Source organism: Theileria annulata, chromosome 4 (assembly GCF_000003225.4).
Source record: "Theileria annulata chromosome 4, complete sequence, *** SEQUENCING IN PROGRESS ***".
Taxonomy (NCBI): Eukaryota; Apicomplexa; class Aconoidasida; order Piroplasmida; family Theileriidae; genus Theileria; species Theileria annulata.
In genome coordinates this window covers 1,707,261-1,727,145 of record NC_011098.1, presented here as the reverse complement: position 1 = coordinate 1,727,145, position 19,885 = coordinate 1,707,261, and the positions used below count along the sequence as shown (strand labels likewise).

Here is a 19,885-nt window from a genome sequence, read left to right as displayed (position 1 = left end):
CTAAATTAGAGACTTGAAACCTGCACAACAGAAATACACACCAACTGCTAATTTCGAAAATGAATGTAAAATTAATATTTAAAATATTTAAAAAAACTATAAATTAACACAAATATTATCTTTATTAGTATAAAATAAAAGTTGAGAAACCTTAACGGAAAATATCATTACACTTTATGATCTTCCTGCGAAATAATTATGTTTAGGATACAAACCTTAAGATGTTAGGCGGATAAATGAGCTGAATCCTCTCCCATAACCTTCTCTTAACATCTTCAGTATACTTTCCTAGTGGTATCTTGGTAGGCAAAACCTCAAAGTACAAACCCTAATTAATCATTAAGACAAATCGTAACCAATGAATAGTAATATTTTACTTACATTTAAAGTTCCAGATTTATATACTTTAGAATTATCTGAAAGAATAAATTTTGAGTGTAAAGTACCTTCAATTTTCCTGAAATAAACTCCTTCTATATACTTTTTTGAGAAGGCATTGTGAGCCAGAACGTAATACGGGAGTCCTGAGAGCAACTCAACAAACGAATGAATTAACACCTTAACCACTAAATAATTTAAATTAACCTCTTAATTATCTAAATTAATAATTAAATATAAAAATACGAAGAATGGGTGCAAGGATGGTGACTGATGAGATATAGAAGATCCATATGGTGGGATAGTTGAGTGCGAATATGACGAAGAATACCACTCCGATAAAAAGTTGTTCCTTAGTGAACTCGTTTGTGTCCAGCACTGACTTGAGAACATTCCACTTCTTCCCCCTGTCGATTATTTATTAATATATATTTTCTCACTTGAAGAGGAGTAAAAGAGTGTAGAGATACTTTTGAGTGTAGCTCATGATTGACAGCATTATGAAGTAAAGATAATACAGGCGAAGCGTTTCAAATGCGAACAGGTCGTAAAATACAGATGCTTGTGCTGATAACCCCAAAAGAGCTGAATACTCTAGAGCTTTAAGTAGAAAAAGTCTAATAGGTTCTAGTTTCTCCTTCAAATATCTCCAAACCATAACTTTATTAACCACAAACTTTGCCAGTGAAGCTGATACTTCATTGTTCAGCTTAATGTATATGAAGATTTTAGTAGTCAAATAATAGAAAAGTGATCTGAACACAATAATTGTGAATTGACTTACTTCATTTTTTCTACATAAAACCTTCTACTAATTACTCTTAAGTGATTAAACCTTTCAAAAGTCACCTTTCTGAATAGGAAAAACTCCAACAATCCTCCAAACAAAGATATATACATGGAAGTCGCAAAGTTCAACAACTCATTCCTCAACTCAAAATACTCACTCATTTCTAATACATTTTATAATATATTAAGTGTATAAATAAATAATGGCATATAGTGAATAAATAATGGCGTTACGTGTTTTACTGAGTAATTCTTTATATGAAATATGCCATTGCGATAGAATTGTTAGTCTATAAATGAGTAATGAGAAAAATCTCGAATATTTTGGGATAAATTTTAGAAATCTGATAAGTCTTCCGGCTCTTAGGTTTAAAAATCTTAAAATACAGTTCGTAAAAAGTGACAAATAAAAGGTAAACTTAACAAAGACTAGGTAAACAATAAATCTTGAATGGGATAATAAGCTAGATTTTCTGTTAAAAGAGTTAATAAACTTCAGATCACAAAGATGTGTTTGGTCATTTTGTTCTATATATAACATTCTCCGTATGTAATTTCTTATCAAAGTGGCCAACAACAAGCAGGGACCAATGGCGCAGTTTGGATCCAGACAGTCTATGAACATTAAAAATTTAAAAATTACCGCTACTATTCTCAGTTTTAACCTTCAGATTTTCAAACAAATCTGACGATTTTAGATCGAAATATTCATTTTTGTATACAAAAGTAACTACTTTTTGTACTTCCTTTCCACTTAATATATCAGTTCTAAACTAGAACTAATAAAATTTAAACTTACAAGGACAAATTTATGAATTCACCCTTCTCTCCATTAATATTAAGGGTAAAATGGTCTAGTAATTGCAATCCATTTTTCATCCATGTAATGTTCTCAAGATTCGAATCTTTTTTGATGGAATCCAAAACTTTACTTAACTTCTAAATTATATAATTATTTAAATTTAGGAAATAGAAAGAATTAGGTAATAATTAGTATTAAACACACATCGGAAGCAGAGTATGCGTCAATAATGAAAAATTGGCCTTTAATCCCTTCCCATCCAAGCAAAAAAGATTTATCATAGTCTCTTGAGTGGTTTATTAGCAAATCTTCTGGAATAAAGACATTCAGGGACTCGGATCCCTTCACAGAATCCATTCAAGCCTATTCTCAGATGGTATATTTTACAGGTTTAAACTGTTTAAATACATCCAGAATTAAATTTCTAAGTTTTACATTATTATATTACATATATTCTTAAATATTAAAAATTTTTTCACAAATGTGTAAAATATGTTAAATAATGTTATTCACTATCTAAACAATAGTAATAGTTCACAATTACTGTTAATTATGGTTAATTAGTTATATAAAAGTTACAAATAAGACATATTATATGTTAGTTGAGAGTATGAATGGGTGTTGTAATGCTGCAGACGCTGTTAGTCTGTCTAGGGGATCATATTGAAGAAGTCCTTTGATGAAATCACAGAATAGTGAGAGTTCTGTGCTCTTATTCGAGTCAAGCATTGATTCAACTGTTGCTGAGGTTGGCTGTATTATCCTCATGAACTTGGTCAGAGGGTTCCTGTTATGTCTGATATCTAGCTTAATTTTACAGTCTAGTGTGTTATTAAGTGAATTATCTTCCATTCTAGGATTAGAATCATAATTAGTGATTTTAAAACGCTTATCCAAAAAGGAGAATGTGCTATCAACTAATGAATTTGAGTTATCAGTAGCTGAGAAAGTGCTATTCCTGTTATAGTCACTTGAGTCTTCCAATCCGCTGGAATTATCATCAAGTGTCGGCTCAAGATTAACGGTTGCATTGTCCCACTTATTATAAGTAACGTGAGAGCACTTTGAGGAATCACTTGCTGAAACGTTACAGTAAAGTGATGAGCGATCTAGTCTATTATAGTATGGTGACTGATTCAATATATGATCTGGAACGTTTAAGTCCGCGATATTTCCATTTGGTAATATTATGAACATACTGTTCATCTTATGTTGTAGCATATATGCTGGAGGTGGGCCTAATAAACTCACCATCGAAGCCACCAAACTCGCGCTATTATCACTAGGGAACAGAATTCTGCCCAGATAAAGCTCACATAAAATACAACCCAGACTCCAAATATCGATTTGAGTATCGTATGGCAACCCTAACACCACTTCAGGTGCTCTGTATGATCTACTCTGAACATACGTGTTCAACTGGTCCTGGATAAAACAACTCGATCCAAAATCCACCAACTTTATCATTATATTTTCTAAAAAATTATTAGTATTAAAATTAGTATATATAGATATTATTTACCATTTTGTGATTTATTTTCTGAATTGACTAGGACTACATTTTCTGGCTTGAGATCACAATTGATGATTCCGAGTCCATGAATAAAATTTAGTGCCTTGAGCACATCTCTTGAAATATGTTTTAGTTGGTTCAAATTCCACCTTTTTGGTCTTGAGTGTGTGAAAAAATCCTTGAAACTCGAGACGTAAAAGTCTTTTGTTGCTTCAAATAGGTTTTCTCCAAGCAGTTCCAATACTAAAAATACTGCTCCAGAGTACAAAAATGAGTCCAAAAGTCTCACTATACAATTGGAATCGTTTTCATCCTTTGAATTTAACAATTTTAAAAAGAGTATTTCGTCAAGTGCCTGGTCAAAGTAGTCTGGATGAACGATTTTAAGGCACACTGGAACATTGGAAGACATTTCAGTTGCCTTAACGACCCTAGAAAAAGTTGTCGTTCCAAGCACTTCGTCCACTCTAAAACGCTCAACCAAAACCTCACCCTTCTTTACAGAATTGAGGTCAAATTTGTTATCTGCTGGTGTTGTTCCTTTTGAATAGAGCACTTTGACTGGGAATTCGTCATAGTTTTTACTCTTTAAATCTCCAATTTTAAGGCTATTTTCTTCCAAAATAGTACTCATTTTTTCTTGCTGATCACGTTTAAACATTTCAATATTACCACTGGAATATTTCTTACACCAGCGATTAAATTTGTAAAGCGACTCTCCAAAATCCACAGAGTTTGGGAGTTTATCCAATTCAGTTTCTGCAAATGTTGGCATATTGTCCAAATTCATAGTTGAATAGTTTTCAATTGATGCGGAGGCCAGTTCATCTTCCTGGTCAAAATTACCACTATTTGGCTTTAGAAATGTGTTAATTTCTCGGTAAAACCCACTTGTTGTCCCGTTCAACGATTCACAACTCGTTGAATAAGACTTTACATTATTTGAGTCATATATCACTGTTTCGCCTAGTGAATACATTACTTCCTCTTCACCTTCTGGATTCAGATCCTCTTCTTTAGGGTTCAGATCATCTTCTTTAGGGTTCAGATCATCTTCTTTAGGGTTCAGATCATCTTCTTTAGGGTTCAGATCATCTTCTTTGGAGTTTAGATCTTCACTTTTACAGTTCACGTTAGGGTTTACATCACCTTTTCCATATAGATTAGTGTTGATGTTGGTGAGATTTCCGAAATTTGGTGAAACACTTCGGCTTTTATCTTCATCGACTGAAACGGCGCATTTAACTGAGGAGATAATGCTTGAACAATCTGAAAAATAGTAGCTATAACCAGGCATTAGTTCCTTCCTTCTTGAAGGCATCACTTCATCGTCTGCTGGTACTTCCCTCTCCTTTGGATGAGACATTGGTTTCGATCCTTTTTAAAACATACTTTTTTTCGAAATCCGGAAATTGGGAAATTTAAATGTGTAATTATTTAAAATAAAAAAATTTTAAAATTTATTGATCCAGGTCTCATTATCAGGATCTTTTTTTCAACATTCAATCTTTTTTTTATTTTTCATGAAATTTTTATATTGTGATATTTTGTTCTAATGCAGTTTTTAATAAAATTTTAATATTTAATGTGAAATTGTACTATAGTAATATGGAATGTGTATATCGGTTATTACCTACTGTTAACCAGTATGACTGGGGGAAATCTAGTGAAAATTCACTAGTATATCAATTGTTTAAAAACTATTTAAAGCTTAAATTGGTGAAGGGTTGGAATCTTGATGTTAGCGCCCCCTTTTCTGAGCTTTGGTTAGGCACTCACCCTTCAAGTCCTTCTTCAGTTTTGCCTTCATGTGAACGGGATGTTACTTTGGACACTTATGAGGGGAGTCCTGGTCATCAATGCGGTGATTCTTGTTCCTTTCAGAGTTCCGTCTTATCTTTTCCAGACCTTTTGAACCAGATGCATTCTGACTCAACGGACTCTGAGAGTCGAAATTTAAATATTTTGTTCAAGGTTTTGTCCATTCAAAAACCATTAAGTATTCAAATGCACCCCGACGATAAGAGCGCGGCTGAGCTTTTTAGTGCTCGTCACCCTGGAATTGTGGATAACTCCTCGAAACCTGAAATGTGTATTGCCCTTTCTAAGTTCAAAGCCATGTGTGGTTTTCGGGAGATTTCGGAAATCTTTAAATTCTCCGAAAAATACGATGAGTTTAAAACGTTCTTAGGAAAAGAGCTGACTTCTCGTTACTCCCACTCAGATCCAAAAACCTTGTACATCGAAATCCTAAAAAGATTTTTTTCCTTAGAAAACCACAGTGAACTGGTAGAGAAGCTCGCAACAAAACTCAAGGGGTTTAGGGACCTGGAACCCGCAGAAACACTATTTATTGAACTTTACAATGCCTATGGATCTGATAATTGTATATTTTTTGCATTCGTGCTCAACTTCTTTGAACTCGAACCTGGACAAGCTCTTTTTATACCTCCAAACACAATGCACTCTTATGTCTCAGGTACAATAATATTCACTCTACTAATAGTTTAATTATAAAAATTTAGTAAAATTTAGTAAAATTATTGTTCAGGTGATTGTGTTGAGATAATGAAGTGCTCTGACAACGTGATTAGATGTGGACTGACACCTAAGCTGAAGGACACTAAATTATGTCTGAGATTGCTCGAGGAGAATCTAAAAAACACACCTGCAAAGGACTTTTACGTCACTGGCTTGAAGATATCTGACTATATCCTCAAATATGACCCTCAGGATCCAGTCTGCAACTTCATTACCTGGTCATTTTCCCTAGGCCCTGGAGATCAAGTAAGCCATTAATAACCCTATTTATATGCTTTAGGACACTTTTGTTTCATCCAAAGAACCCTGTTTATGCATAGTTTTGGATTCAAACTCTGAAGTAAAGTTTAGACTAAACCCTTGTCCCAACAGCGCCACCTCACGACCTAAGGAAACTTTTATTTCAAATGTTCGGATCGGAGACTGCTTTCTCCTACCCCCATTCACTGAACTAAATGTTCGAAACGGTCACGGAGTCCACGGCTTTAAAATGTACATTTCCTCTGAAAAATCTTCCAACAAAGTGTAAACAATTTATTATCCAACATTTTATATGTAATATTCACATCACCATACACATATATCACACATATTATTAATGGGTGAATATATTATTAGTTTTATTATTTACAGTGTGTTGTTGTGAGTTAATATTGTTGAGTCATTTGATCAATGACGTACTGGATCTTATTTTGATCTGTTGACCAATTAGGGTTATCTCTCATGAATTTAAGGACTTGCTTCATGCTCAATCTCCTAAAAAATTCAATTGGTTTATTTTAGATTACCTATTGTGTATTTGAACTTGGGTGAACCACTTTCCATATCTTCCTGATTCTGTTCTGTTTACATTCTTGGGCTCGAAGTACTTTGGGATCAAGGTTGAAAACTCGTTCTTGTTTCGCGTCAGGTACATAATATACTCGATGAGGTATATCCCGCAGTCGTAGCCGTTATTTTGCAGAGGCACTCCTCTGGACGGTGCTATGTAATCCCACGAATCTGGGTCCAAATCAAACTCAAACCCCCTCTCCTTGAATATTCTACATCGATTATCATACTCCTAAACATTCATTTTATTATTATCAGGGTTTGTTTGGTAATACTTGGTAGAGGTAATTTTTGAGTAGGTCAATTATATCGTGGCTGAGGTGATGGTTTCCAAGCGAGTCGAGGTGTATAATTGATGCTTTTTTTTCGGACTTTATACTATGATATCTTATTGCGTACTTCGGGTATGCGATGATCACCAGTGACCAGTGAACTTCAGAGAGGTTGATTGGTATGAAAATGAAGTCGTTCATGGGCAAAGCTCTCGTAAACTTCCTTGTCCACTTCCATGTGTTTGTATACGCTTCCTTCGGGTCCTTGTACTGCTTTATTTTCCTCACGAAGTATGTACTCAATATCACCCATGTTTTTCTCTGCGATTCATCCATCAACTAAACTCATTTTTTCACTATTTACCACTATATAGTATTATATTTATTAGCTGTATGTTATAAATTGCTTAGTATTATAGTACATATTTATAGGTAAATTGGTTGAAGAAGTCGATTATCGAATCGTCCAGATAGCTGAATGAGGAGAAGGACTCCACATTTTTTTCATCGAGATAACACTTATTGATACACAGTCCATCATAATTTACAGTCTAAAAATTCGTAATTCTTAATTAACAAAACCTCTAAAATTGAGTTAATGATTTTATAATTGGTCAACGTAACGTCGAACAGATTTTCAACTTCGTCAAAACCTTTTAGTCTAAACTTAAACCTCTTCAAGGAAGAGGACAGCAAGTGATAAATTTCGCTGAATGTACTAATGGTACACTCGTTATACACCGATTTAACAGTCGGAAAAACGTCCTAAATTACTCAATACACCATCAATACCAAAATAACTAAATAACACTCTATTAACTATATTTCTATATACTTTGATTGTGATATGATCGAGAGTTATGGTGTCTGAATCGTTTAAATATTCAAGTTCAGCGGAATCATAGTAAAAGAGTGTGAGTTTATTCCCGGTTTCCAAAAGTGCACAAAAATTGAATTCACATGTTCCAACCTTGACTGGCGACTCAATTATCAATTGAAGTTCATTTTTTGCTATGGTTTTACTAGGTTTCCCCGGCATATATATTTTTCTTAAATTAAGTGTATTCTTCTTCAATTCAATAACATCATAGTCTGCCTCAATTACGTCATCGTTTTGGATGACAACATCCGATTCGCTGTGTTGTTCATCCGACTCTACAACACAATCGTAATACGATTTTCCATCATCCGAATCCATATAACCATCACGGGTTTCCAACCTTTTAGTCGGGTTTCTTTGTGAATTATGACTATTTAAATCCTTATTATACTGATTTATTGGATAAAAATTAATCTGATGTTGTGTGTTTATCAGTAGAAGGTGATTATTTCTGGTTATTGGTGCGTTATTTTCCGAATTTATAGTATAACTATAAAAGCCGTATACAAAATATTTACAAATCGGAGACTCGAGGGGGTCACTATCAAACAATTCGGTGGCACTAACCACATCGTTCATCAACATTACGTCAAGTATCGACGACTCCGAACTTCTTTTTATCATCTTGATTAATTTACAATTATTTTACAAAAATATTACTGGGATCGAATTTATAAATAACGATTGACTAGAACTGTTTCTTTTCCTGCGTTTATATACAATAGTGCGTTAATTGTGATTTCCGGAATATCTAGTGATTTAACTAATTCTAAGGCCTCCTTTACTGTTGTGTTTGCGTTTGTTGGCTTCCATTTAACTTGGCTTATTTTACTATCCGTTGGCCCTTTTAACTTATTTACCGTGTCACTTAAACCAGTCAGCATGTGATTGAACTCTTCATACTTTAGTAACTTTATTGACATAAACTCATCCAGCGAGCAGAAATTCGGGTCTGCAACTGCCTGGAGTGAAATTAAGTCTGCAAACTTATTTAGTTGTGGTTCCAAATCCTTGGAACAATCACACTTCAGACTTGTTACTCCCACTCTTTTTGCTACAAGGCTGTGTTCTGAACCTGAGGGCAACGTGTTATGCGTGTATGAACCTATCAGATCTCCCTCCTTGTTATGGCAAACGTATATATTTTCGGCCACAACTGGCTTCCCAAACTGGCTTGTTACTCTCTTCAATATACTCGCCAATGTATCCTACAATTCTTTATACAGCGCTAACATTAAGTATAATCAAAATATTAGTGTAAATAAAACCGTATTCAAATACTTGATTGGAATGTTGAATTGGTATATAATTTAAATCTTTGGTATCGATGCTAAAAATTTGTGGTTTATTTTTGAAAAATTCGGGCTTTTGGAGGTTTATAAAGGCCAATACAGAGTCTGAAATCTGTCTACAGACTTCTTCAAATAACTTTGTCGAGGCTACGATGTCGCAATCTGACCTCAGGTCAACCGCCACTGATCGATCTCTCTTTTTTGTGAATGAAAGCGAGACTTTTCCTAATAAAATTTTTAAATAAAATTTAAAGTACCAAAATTTAATTTATCTTGGTCGAATTCCACTCTTTTGCGTTGCTGGTTCCCTAGTATATATACAGCGGCCCTGTTAATGTCCTAAACATCATTTTCTTCCCCAACGAGCTGAATTTTATTAAATTTTCAATAAATCAATTTATTATTATTGTTAGTTACCCATTGATTTTCAACTAGTGCTTTTTTACAGGAGGCTACACCCTCATTTGTGATTTTTCTCAGATTTTTGACTAGATCGAGTTGGCGTTTGTTTTCAGTTGAGAAATAGAATCTGTTTATTGGAATATATTTAAAAAAGGGTTTCCTACTTAAAGATGTAAAATTAAGATACATTAGTTTTAGTGATTTGTGCGGTGTTATTCGCGGGTTCTTCAACGGGTTTGGGGAAAACTACTCTGAGCACTTCCAAAAAGAGGTTCTTGAGTGAATCTGATGATGAGAATGTGTGAGCCAAAAGCGACGCCAAAACGTATTCTCCTGGTGTAGCTTCTTGAAATGAGGTTTGATCTTCCAGTACCTCCAAACTCGACTTCAGCTCCGCGTCTGCTTTAAAATGTTCTAAACATGATTCCGGTGCAGTTTTTAGTTCTGGTGAGGTCAAAAGTACCAAAATATAATTCTTCAAAGTCTCCAAATATGTATCTCTGCTCAGTCCCGTATGAATCTAAAAAATTTTTAAAATTAAATTGTTTACTTACCTCTCCGTTACTTGGGATGATCACGTTCAATACGTATTGTGTCACCACTATAAGCTTCTTTATGCAATTCTCTTCACAAATTTCTCTAGTATCACTATACCATTATTTTTTAACCAATATTTTAATTATATAATTTAAGTTAAAAAAATTTTGGATTAAGTTTAGATAAAAACTTACTATAAAAGACATTCAAGACTACTTGCTGAGGTCTTGAGTACCTCAGGATCTACTGGTTCACACTGTTCACTCAGTACTTGTGTAAGTTTTGATAAAAGTGCATGGCAGATCAGGTTTGTTGCTGTCGCCTTTCTCGTTGCCAAATCGTCAAAGTCCTTAAATGCAAAATTATTCAAATACTCATTCATAACACCACTCATCCACAAACTTTCCACTCCGTCTTCGTTAGTACTAAATGGCCCCAAAATAGTGTAATCTCCTGTCTTATTCTTTTCATTCGTATCAGTATTTTTATCAAATTCCTTTTCATCCTTATTGCTCAGGTTAGATTGTATTTGTTTCGGTAACGGGTAACAGAAGTTGAGCGTGACCATTGGCGAGAGTATATAATCGAAAATTCTTGAAATTTGTGAAGTGAGTGTGGACTTGCTTTTCGGGTACGGCTGTTGCAGCAACAATTTATTTAGTCCTTTCATCGCTTCGTTTGATATTTCATGAGGCCCTATTGAGAATATTATCGACAAACAATGGACTGACAGAAGCCACAAGTGTTCCAAATTTTCCTTATTTTCGTCATTTGCAAATGCTTCAAATTCTATCAATAACTGAATCGCTAACAAGTTTTCTGTATATTTATCTTTATCTTCTTTATTTTTGTTTTCATCCCGATTTGTCTGTTTTTGCTCTTTATAATAATTATTTTGTTTGGCTGAGGGTAGTGTTGAGTTAATATTCATAAATAGTGCAATTGAGAGTAGTGTCTGTGCTGCAAGTTTTGCTACCAACGGGTTCTTGTATGTTACACACTTACTTCTCCTCAGCAGTAATGTTAGTATCGAGGTGCTTGTTTTAGTGGTTGCAAGCTTTAAAGTTTCTGCTCCAAATGGTAGATGTGGATTAACCATGCGTTGAATTGAACACAAAACCAGCGACACCATGTAAACGTTTCTCGACAAGCAATAGCTATCTGCCAGGTTATATAACAGCTTTTCAAACGGCTCCAAATACAATCCAAAGAACGAATTATCGAAATTTATAAACAAATGCAATAGCCATCCACTTACATTTATTATAACCTCAGCTCCATCCTTGGGAACTAATTTTTGAGTTTTATCCGTATTATTCTGCAAATTTTTACTGTTTCCATGTTCAATGAATCTATTACTACTTGGCGACTCTAAATCTCGATGGGTGTTATGATGGTCAATGAACCAGAAAACCAGGTTAAGCAATATAAATGTGACATAATTCGGCAGCTTATCATCCAATGGAACCTTTGAATCAAACCTTTTCAAACTTTCCTCAAGGCTGAGGTTGAAAAATTGATATAAACCTTCTCTTGTTGGCAGATATTTCACTGAATTCTTCACTACCATTTTCCTAGCAACTATGTAAAATAACTCTATAAAATACGTCAACACCATCCTCTTCTTATCATTTCCATTAGTTCCATTAACCTCATTTATATCATCCGAATTATCTTGGTTATTATATGAGTTAGTTAAAGTCAGAAGTGTTAGTCTTGAAAAGATTCCCAGGTTAAAGATGGAGGTTATATTATCTCTGAATTGATCCAATTCCGAGTGATTTGGGTCCAAGATACTTCCAAACCCATCTTTATCCCTCTCGCCATCACTGTATCTATCACAATACTTCCCACCGTCACTGGAGTGCGATAATATGTTATCCATTATCACAGACAGAAATAACTTGAAAGAATCATGGTTACAAGTAAGGATTGCACCCGTGAATAGATCATCCAACTTATATATGTTTAGGAATGCTAATCTGAGGTTGATGTATGTAAGTATTGGCGGTAGCAATTCTTCTCGGTCTGACTCACTTGATAGTGTTTTTGTCACGTTATTAATCGTTGCTTCGTCCTCGCTCGAGTAGACTGGGCTGAACTTGTTCCTCAGCAAATATACGTCGAAGAACTTGTTTTGCACAAGATCATCAGAGCTCGCCTGCACGTCGAACAGGAACAGGAAAGTTTCTGCATCTTCTCCCTCCACGTTGTACTTGTTTAATGCCTTCAACGCCTCGGGGCTTGAACCCTTTGTGAACACCATCAGGTTTGACAGGCCAACCAACCAGCCGTTACTCTTCTTGTCAGTTATGCGCTTGAAGCGGATACTTGGAACTGATAAATCTGCGTAGGTATTTGATGCAAATAGTCTATGATCGCCGTCAAGTGCTGCAAACGTCGGCGGAAGGAGGTTCAAACAGTAGAACCCCGTCACAATGTCCAGCATCTTCTGCCAAGAACTCTCGTCAAAATACTCCGAACACACTGCCAACATGTTCAGAATAAATGAAATTGATATTTGGCACTTGTATCCCATTGAATAACTCACGTCGATACTCGGGAGTTGGAACACTTTATTTACTAAATCATGTCTCGAATATTTCAATGCCAGGCTTACTATTAGCCAGAACAACTCCACAGTTTTTTTCAAGAGCTGTACGTTTCTACAGTATGAAAACAATTGGTCTAAAAACTCCAAGATTTTATTATTCAAGAGCACTTCAAACAGATGTAGCCTGAAATTTGCGTTAAACCCACCATCTGTCAGTTTTGACAGCAACATCAATCCCGCTTTCTCCTTCCTAATTTTTTCATCTGATACTTCATAAATATTATCTGTAGTTGTCAATTGTACGTATGGCGATAGCTGTTTCTGCCTCGGTAGAACATAATCCGACCACAGATATGGTTCATAATGTGTTGAATTGTTTAGTGTTAGACTCGAGTGAAGCTTGATTTCGTGATACTTGATTGTCTTGTAAATGTCCTGCAAGAACTCTGACGGGAAGTTCTTTCCGTCATTTGTACCTCTGTTGTTCCTTATAAAATCTTCCAACTTCATTTTATTCTTTATTTGGCTATTGTGGAGGTCAGTATTAAGCATTATAATTGAGTAACACAGGACAAATATTGCATTATAGTCTTGAATATATGCAAACCCTGGCTTATGTTCGAGTTTTACCTTTTCGTTTCCCACTTGACTATTTAATGTTGGATTCGATGAGCTGTTTGTTGGTTTCCCAGACTCACTTACTGGCGCCACATTATTAAAACTACTTCTATTAGTCTCAGTTTCACCATTATTATTTATATCGTTAATTGTGCTCTGTGTTTCCATCGTAACTGGCGTATTTTTGAGGTATTGGCATATCTTTTCATAATTTTGTCTGCAAATTAAACTCTCAACCTCGTTTGACAAAAAGTACTTATACATATCAACGTTATTGGTCCAATTTGACGCCATCGTATAATCAAAGCAGCTATTTGTCGCTTCATCTGTTTTATCCACATCACCTGAATGATTATGGTTGTTAGTGCAACCTTCAAAACTACCTGATGTTTCCAAATCTGAGCAATTACTAGAGTCATCTCCACTAAAATCAAACTGGCTGCATTTCTGCTGTATTGGTCTATGTTTGTGATAAAAATCCTCCTGTATCACCCATCTTGCCAACTTTAACTCATTCTGTTCAGAATCTTCTGAGATCAAACTGGGATTTTCTGTTTTAGTTCCATTTAAATCTTTGGATTCATGTTTCGCGTTTGATACTTCAGATTCCTGATCATTAACCAGTGGCTGCGACTTGAAGTAAATCTTTGCAAACGCTTCAATTAGTCTTTCGATTTGCTGGGACTCGCCTGGTAGTCTGAAAGATGACAGAAAAGTCCTGATTGCCATCACGATTGGCACTCCTGAGAAGTGGTTCAGCTCACAGAAGTTTGCTCTCACCATGTCCATGAATTTAGGGTTTTTATGTGTTGCCAAATATTCTCCTACCTTTTTAAGGTCGAGTTCAGGTGAGCATTTAAGAAATAATGCCACTTCATTTTCAGTACAGTATTTTGAAAGTACTCCTAAATTTTTAGCACTTTCTATCCACTCGTCTGCCTTTGAATTATTAAACTCTAAACTACACTTCATCATCGTTTCCTTATAATTTTTCTCCTTTATCTTATCATCTTCCTCTCTAGACGTTTGGTAATTGCTACAGTTATTGGGGTTCGGATTACTATAAAGTGTTTGGTCTGCAATGGCAAATTTAACTATATTCTGCAACACATTCAGTGAAAACATCTCCAAGTTTAGTTGCGGCAGGTTTTCTGACGCGTTAGTCGTTGACTTGTACTGTGTTGTTGTCTTTTTCGTGTTGTTTTTAGCCGGCCCCTTCTTCGACTTCGAATGGTCGAATTTATTGGCGTTAAACTCACTTTCATTGTTTATTGACAGGCACATAACCAGGCACTTGGCGAAGAGGTTGAACAGGTTCGAGCACTTAACATCGCAATCATAGTTCAAATACATCTCAAGCAACAAATATGAATTTTTGGAGAGTTCTTCCAGAAATTCCAAGTTCATTTCCAGTATATCTATCCTCGACCTTTTTGCTGTCGATATCTGGTTCATTACTGACGTTATCATGTGGTTTAGGAACAACTCAACTTGCGACTTTAAGTAGAATCTAAAACTAATGTACAAATTCCAGAAACTTCTCAGCACCAGTGAATACAGCGTGATTGACTCTGTAAAAAAAAGCTTGTACAATGAGTGGCTGAAATGCGACTGCAGAATTGGGACCAAATTTACGTTTGACAGGTCCAGCATTTTACATTCTATTGCGTTGTTGAACAGGAGCAAGCTCATTCTTCTCATATCGTCTGCGAATTCTGAGAAATTTGTCGGAACACTTGACAAATTAGTCAGGATTGGCGTAAGATGGGATCTCAAAACCAGCATTGTATCCTTGTCCCCTAAACACAGGTACGAGTCCTCGATGTAGTAGCCCAGAGAGTTAAATCTTATGCTGATTCCGCTCATCAAACTCAGGAACAAACACACTGTATTCACTCTTCTATACAACTCCTACAATCTCATTAGGTATATATAACTTTACTTTATTTTGTCCTCCGTATTTTTGTGTATTTCCAAAAGCACTCAACAACAAGTCTATCGCTTTTGTGTAAAAGACCTTCTTGAAAAAAGCGTTCCTATTTCGATTACTCCTAAAAATTAATTTTTAGCTAGATTACGCCTACAGTAGCGACAAAATTAGTTTCAGCAAGTTATACATATTTTCGTTAGTGATCAGATTTCCGTAATATGAGCGAAATAGGTGTTCAAAGCAGTCGAATGTTTTTAGTAACAGAAACTAATGAATCATGAGCATTAAAAACTTACATCTTCCTTCAGCTCTAGTACGTTTGCGAAAACGTTCAAAACCTCAGTAAATATCTTATTCACCAATAGACTGGCATCCTTCTCTTCAAAACAAAGCAAATCATTCCTCGCCAAATTGGCCAACGCTAAAAATTATATTTTTGGACAAACTTACATTCAACGCATATTATAAGTAGCTTAACATATCTTGTATCAAAAGTTTTAAAGACTTCGAAAAATGGTTGCAGGTGTTCGAGTTCTAGATATTTTCTTTCCTCTGTAACCGACACTGATGTCAATTTTTTGAACTTTTTAATTAATCTTTGTTCGTTTGTTTTTAGTACAGAAAAATCTGTTCCTAGTATAGGTACCAGGTTTGAGGTTGCTGAATATCCGGAGATATTATTTACATATGATTTTAAAACTGACAAAACGTTATAAGCATCTTGTTTTATGGTTTGAATTGATAAATTTCCGTTGCGATATGTATTATTTCGGTTTATAGTATCTTCTTGTGAAACTGGTCTCTCCTTCATTTAACTAAAATGAGAACCAACAGCGACTATAATTTTGACATACATATATTTCAATTTAATAGGCAAACTAACGTTTATTTACTCATATTCAATTTTATTTTAGAAGTTTGGTTAGATTACTGGAATTTTAGGAGATATTATACAAAATTAAATCAAACTACTTTAAATCAAATATAAAAATTTTATATTTAAAAAACAATATCATTTATACATTTTTATTTCTTTTTAACTACTCACAAACACCACAGGAGTCAAGTGTTTTATATTTGGACTTTCTTGCAATTTGTTGTTTGGAATCTTTTAATTTGAGTTCCTTTTCATAAATATATAATGAATATATATACACATTTAATAATTTACTCTTCCCTTTCTCTAATTTTACCAAAACTTTAACCTCTTCTTTTTGGTTCAATAAATTATAATGTACCATAGGACCTTTTTTTGATTCTTAATTCCATTATTAAAATAAAATAATTTTAAATCAATTAAATATAAAAATTTGACTATGCATGGATTAAAGAGTGACGATTTTTACAAAACCTCTGAGGAGAGAGAAACCTTTGAAAGGAATCTCGAGAAAGGTTTCAAAATTTTGGATTTCTTTGTAGATTATTCCTCTAAACTTGAAGCTACAACAACTTTCAACTCGATTGTAAACCAAGTTTGTGACTCAGATAAGAAAATGTTTGATTTGTCAAGTGTAATAATAGAGTTTATGCCGGAATTCACACCTGCATGGAACTATCGCAAAAAATTTATCCAAAAGAACGAATCAAATGACCAGAATAAATTACTGGAGTCACTTAAAAATGAAAGAACTTCAACATATACCAGCTTAAAGAAATCACCGAAAAGTTATTCAGTATGGCATCACAGATTGTGGTCGATAACGTCTTTATTCAACTTAGAGTATGAGTATTAATAATATATACAATTTAGAGATCCAAATATACTTGATTTACTACTTGAGGAGGTTAAATTATGCTTCAAGCTGTTCACATTTGATGCGAGAAACTTCCATTGTTGGAATTATTTTAACTTTATTAAGCATTATTTAAACCTTTTGAAGCCAGAATCAAGTTAGTATACGTTAATTATATATTTGAATACTAACAATATCATTGTTCATTAGTTGATTGGCGTAAGTTGGCATCTGAACAGATTTTAAATTTGATTAACGTCAATTTCTCAAACTATTCAGCTTGGTTTCAAAGAACAAACCTTCCTTATCAAAAACACACCCTGGCAGATGATCTGGAATTACTTAAACAGGCAATATATACTGACCCAGAAGATAGGTCTATTTGGCATTACCATGACTGGCTTTTATTCAAAAGAAACACTTTACCTACCTAGTAACATATTTAAAATAACATTAAATTACATTTAGCTTATGTTATGTTAATTATATGGAGGAGTGTAAAACTTTTAACTTGTATTTCAACGACAACGTTAGACTGGATACTGATTCTAGCACCTTTTACAAAAACGGTAAGTTATTTGTTCATAATAACATTTAGAATCGGTAAAATTGAAGGGAACATGGAAACCTACTAAACTGTACTAAATTAATTATGGAAAATTATTTAGAAACTTGGGAATTTCACTTCTATGGTCCTTTGTTGTCAGCTCAGATGAAGATTTGCGAGGGTTAATTAATTACCTTTATAGATTTTTAGATTAGCTAAACTTGAGCTGGTTATTTTGAACACAAGGATTGAATACTATTCACTGTTATTAACTAATCCTAACTTTTTTAATAAAAAGGTTGACAGTGAAGAATCTGGTTTCAGTAGAATTAAGCTGGTTTATTTTACTCAAAAAACCGAAGTTGACTTGGAAAGTTTAAAGTTTTATGAGGAGCAAGACCGAGAATGGTTGGAAAATGATAAGGTTTCAAAACCAGTTAAAGTGGGAAACGAACTCTTATCTATGGCCCCCGATGTGACCCTGGATACTCTAAGGAATCAATTAACTGTTATAGATGAATTGATATCCCTAGATTCTGAGAGAAAATACCTTCTACTTACGAAGTATAAAAAATTTCCAAATATAACTCTTTAGGCTTAAAATACTCAAGTATCTTGACGAAGACAAAGATGTTGATATATTATTTGAAAAGTTAACAGTTCTGGATCCATTACGGAAAGACTACTATCGTTACATGTTAAAAGTTCATAAAGAAAGGTTAATGTTATTTAAATCAAGTTAATATTAGGTCTAAACTCAAGAATTGTAATTTAAATGATCAAATCAAGGTCGATTTTGGGGATTTGTCACTTTCAAGGTTCGATTTTAGGACTCTGCTTCCATTTTTTGGGGTTCGAGAACTGAATCTCAGGGGAAACAAACTCACTTCTAAGTAATTAAGAACCATCCAGCATATTATTTAGATCTTTAAGTGATATTTCATCCTTCCTACTTCTTTTGGAGGCTTTAGATTTGTCCTATAACAATATAGATGATTTAGAATCAGCTCTTTATTCGCTGGGAAGCTTGAAACGTTTAAAAAGGTTTATCAAATTTATTTCATTATTCATTAGATTGAATCTATCAGGTAATCCTTTAAAGGTTTTAGGTCATGAAACCAAACTTCAGTCACATATTGAGTTAGTTTATCTAATATACCAAATATTTTCAAGTCAAATCGTGGTAACTGATACGCCAATCTCTGAGATTTTCACTAAAATCTTACATATTGGAACTGATAGACAATGTTTACTTGGATCACACGAATTTATTCTGGAATTCAATCACGAAGATTCTAAGAATCACGCTGTTCTCAAAAAACTCAAAAATCGACACTAATTTTCCCAAATTTCTTAATTTATTTTATTCAAAATTTAGTTAAACATATATCTTATTTTAAGAAAAATATAGAACATAAATGTGTAAATTAATCTTGAAGTTTTTGATAATATTATGGAAGAAGATACACACTTATGCACACACAGATTCTTTTCAAAAACACCAAGGTATATGAATGGATTATGTGTCTTAACAAGGAATAATTAACAAAAATGATTATTTAAGGTTAAATTATTGGAAAATTAATAAGTTTATAAGAAATAAATAGAATGTGTAAGATGAATACACACTTTGAAATTTTGATTTAAAAATTGAAAATTAACAGAAAATATTTTAAAAAATGTAAAATAACACAATAAAAAGTGGTCAAAACGATAGAATTAAGGAAATTCTTGAGAAATGATTGATTTAGATTTAATGTGTAGAAAAAGAAAGGGAAATTCTCAAGGAAACAAGGACCCAAAAGTCTGGAAGACAGGACATTTTAATAACATTATAAATTATATTAAGATAGAAACATAATAATTTTCTAATGATGGAAGGAATTCAAGGACTTTACAGAATAACATAATATTGGGAGATTCGGAGAATGGAATTTGGGGCGTGAGCCATATTAACTTGTCTGCATTCACGAATATTTAAATAACTGCTTAACACTGATTCTCTCAAGTGTTAACATTAGTTTATACACTATATTTTCTATAATTAATATTTAATTTTCACCTCTAGTATCCATTTTATTAGGTGTCGTGAAACACCTCTGTTCCTTCACTTGACACTTTTAATTTCTCGTACACATCGTTAAACTTATACAATAAAAAGGATATAAACAATTTGATAATTAATTTAAACCACAAAGATACGGTATTTGTAAGCCCTTTTATTTCTGTGTGACCACGATGGCGACTTGCCTTTTTTAGATTTTCC

At 33.9% G+C, this 19,885-nt stretch overlaps 6 protein-coding genes across 6 annotated transcripts, besides 7 other annotated features; 2 read left to right on the top strand and 4 right to left on the bottom strand.

Annotated features, from left to right (window-relative positions):
• Positions 1–339: 339 nt before the first annotated feature.
• Positions 340–2,326, bottom strand: TA11115 (N-acetylglucosaminyl transferase, putative; the record flags this gene model as incomplete). Its single annotated transcript, XM_948412.1, has 8 exons — positions 340–587; positions 622–785; positions 819–1,172; positions 1,214–1,331; positions 1,402–1,782; positions 1,811–1,935; positions 1,967–2,106; positions 2,174–2,326. The coding sequence occupies 8 exons, from the start codon at positions 2,324–2,326 to the stop codon at positions 340–342; spliced, it is 1,683 nt and encodes a 560-aa protein (XP_953505.1).
• Positions 511–579: a sequence feature (7 probable transmembrane helices predicted for TA11115 by TMHMM2.0 at aa 199-221, 241-258, 278-300, 313-335, 401-423, 445-467 and 482-504).
• Positions 656–724: a sequence feature (7 probable transmembrane helices predicted for TA11115 by TMHMM2.0 at aa 199-221, 241-258, 278-300, 313-335, 401-423, 445-467 and 482-504).
• Positions 821–889: a sequence feature (7 probable transmembrane helices predicted for TA11115 by TMHMM2.0 at aa 199-221, 241-258, 278-300, 313-335, 401-423, 445-467 and 482-504).
• Positions 1,085–1,153: a sequence feature (7 probable transmembrane helices predicted for TA11115 by TMHMM2.0 at aa 199-221, 241-258, 278-300, 313-335, 401-423, 445-467 and 482-504).
• Positions 1,231–1,299: a sequence feature (7 probable transmembrane helices predicted for TA11115 by TMHMM2.0 at aa 199-221, 241-258, 278-300, 313-335, 401-423, 445-467 and 482-504).
• Positions 1,427–1,480: a sequence feature (7 probable transmembrane helices predicted for TA11115 by TMHMM2.0 at aa 199-221, 241-258, 278-300, 313-335, 401-423, 445-467 and 482-504).
• Positions 1,538–1,606: a sequence feature (7 probable transmembrane helices predicted for TA11115 by TMHMM2.0 at aa 199-221, 241-258, 278-300, 313-335, 401-423, 445-467 and 482-504).
• Positions 2,327–2,560: 234 nt separating the features above from the next.
• Positions 2,561–4,848, bottom strand: TA11120 (serine/threonine protein kinase, putative; the record flags this gene model as incomplete). The annotated part of the gene is made up of 2 exons (XM_948411.1): positions 2,561–3,444; positions 3,492–4,848. The coding sequence occupies 2 exons, from the start codon at positions 4,846–4,848 to the stop codon at positions 2,561–2,563; spliced, it is 2,241 nt and encodes a 746-aa protein (XP_953504.1).
• Positions 4,849–5,090: 242 nt separating this feature from the next.
• On the top strand, positions 5,091–6,552 carry TA11125 (mannose-6 phosphate isomerase, putative; the record flags this gene model as incomplete). Its single annotated transcript, XM_948410.1, has 3 exons — positions 5,091–5,961; positions 6,034–6,269; positions 6,304–6,552. The coding sequence occupies 3 exons, from the start codon at positions 5,091–5,093 to the stop codon at positions 6,550–6,552; spliced, it is 1,356 nt and encodes a 451-aa protein (XP_953503.1).
• A 118-nt stretch (positions 6,553–6,670) lies between these two features.
• TA11130 (ubiquitin-like protease (Ul), putative) lies at positions 6,671–8,630 on the bottom strand (the record flags this gene model as incomplete). Its single annotated transcript, XM_948409.1, has 6 exons — positions 6,671–6,779; positions 6,812–7,086; positions 7,130–7,465; positions 7,549–7,677; positions 7,709–7,891; positions 7,962–8,630. The coding sequence occupies 6 exons, from the start codon at positions 8,628–8,630 to the stop codon at positions 6,671–6,673; spliced, it is 1,701 nt and encodes a 566-aa protein (XP_953502.1).
• Positions 8,631–10,430: 1,800 nt separating this feature from the next.
• TA11135 (vesicle trafficking protein (SEC7 homologue), putative) lies at positions 10,431–16,150 on the bottom strand (the record flags this gene model as incomplete). The annotated part of the gene is made up of 5 exons (XM_948408.1): positions 10,431–15,320; positions 15,352–15,460; positions 15,494–15,606; positions 15,636–15,760; positions 15,790–16,150. The coding sequence occupies 5 exons, from the start codon at positions 16,148–16,150 to the stop codon at positions 10,431–10,433; spliced, it is 5,598 nt and encodes a 1,865-aa protein (XP_953501.1).
• Positions 16,151–16,655: 505 nt separating this feature from the next.
• Positions 16,656–18,958, top strand: TA11140 (Rab geranylgeranyltransferase, putative; the record flags this gene model as incomplete). Its single annotated transcript, XM_948407.1, has 10 exons — positions 16,656–17,059; positions 17,090–17,229; positions 17,283–17,505; positions 17,541–17,641; positions 17,671–17,710; positions 17,741–17,800; positions 17,830–18,183; positions 18,215–18,337; positions 18,369–18,512; positions 18,544–18,958. The coding sequence occupies 10 exons, from the start codon at positions 16,656–16,658 to the stop codon at positions 18,956–18,958; spliced, it is 2,004 nt and encodes a 667-aa protein (XP_953500.1).
• Between the last annotated feature and the right edge of the window lie 927 nt (positions 18,959–19,885).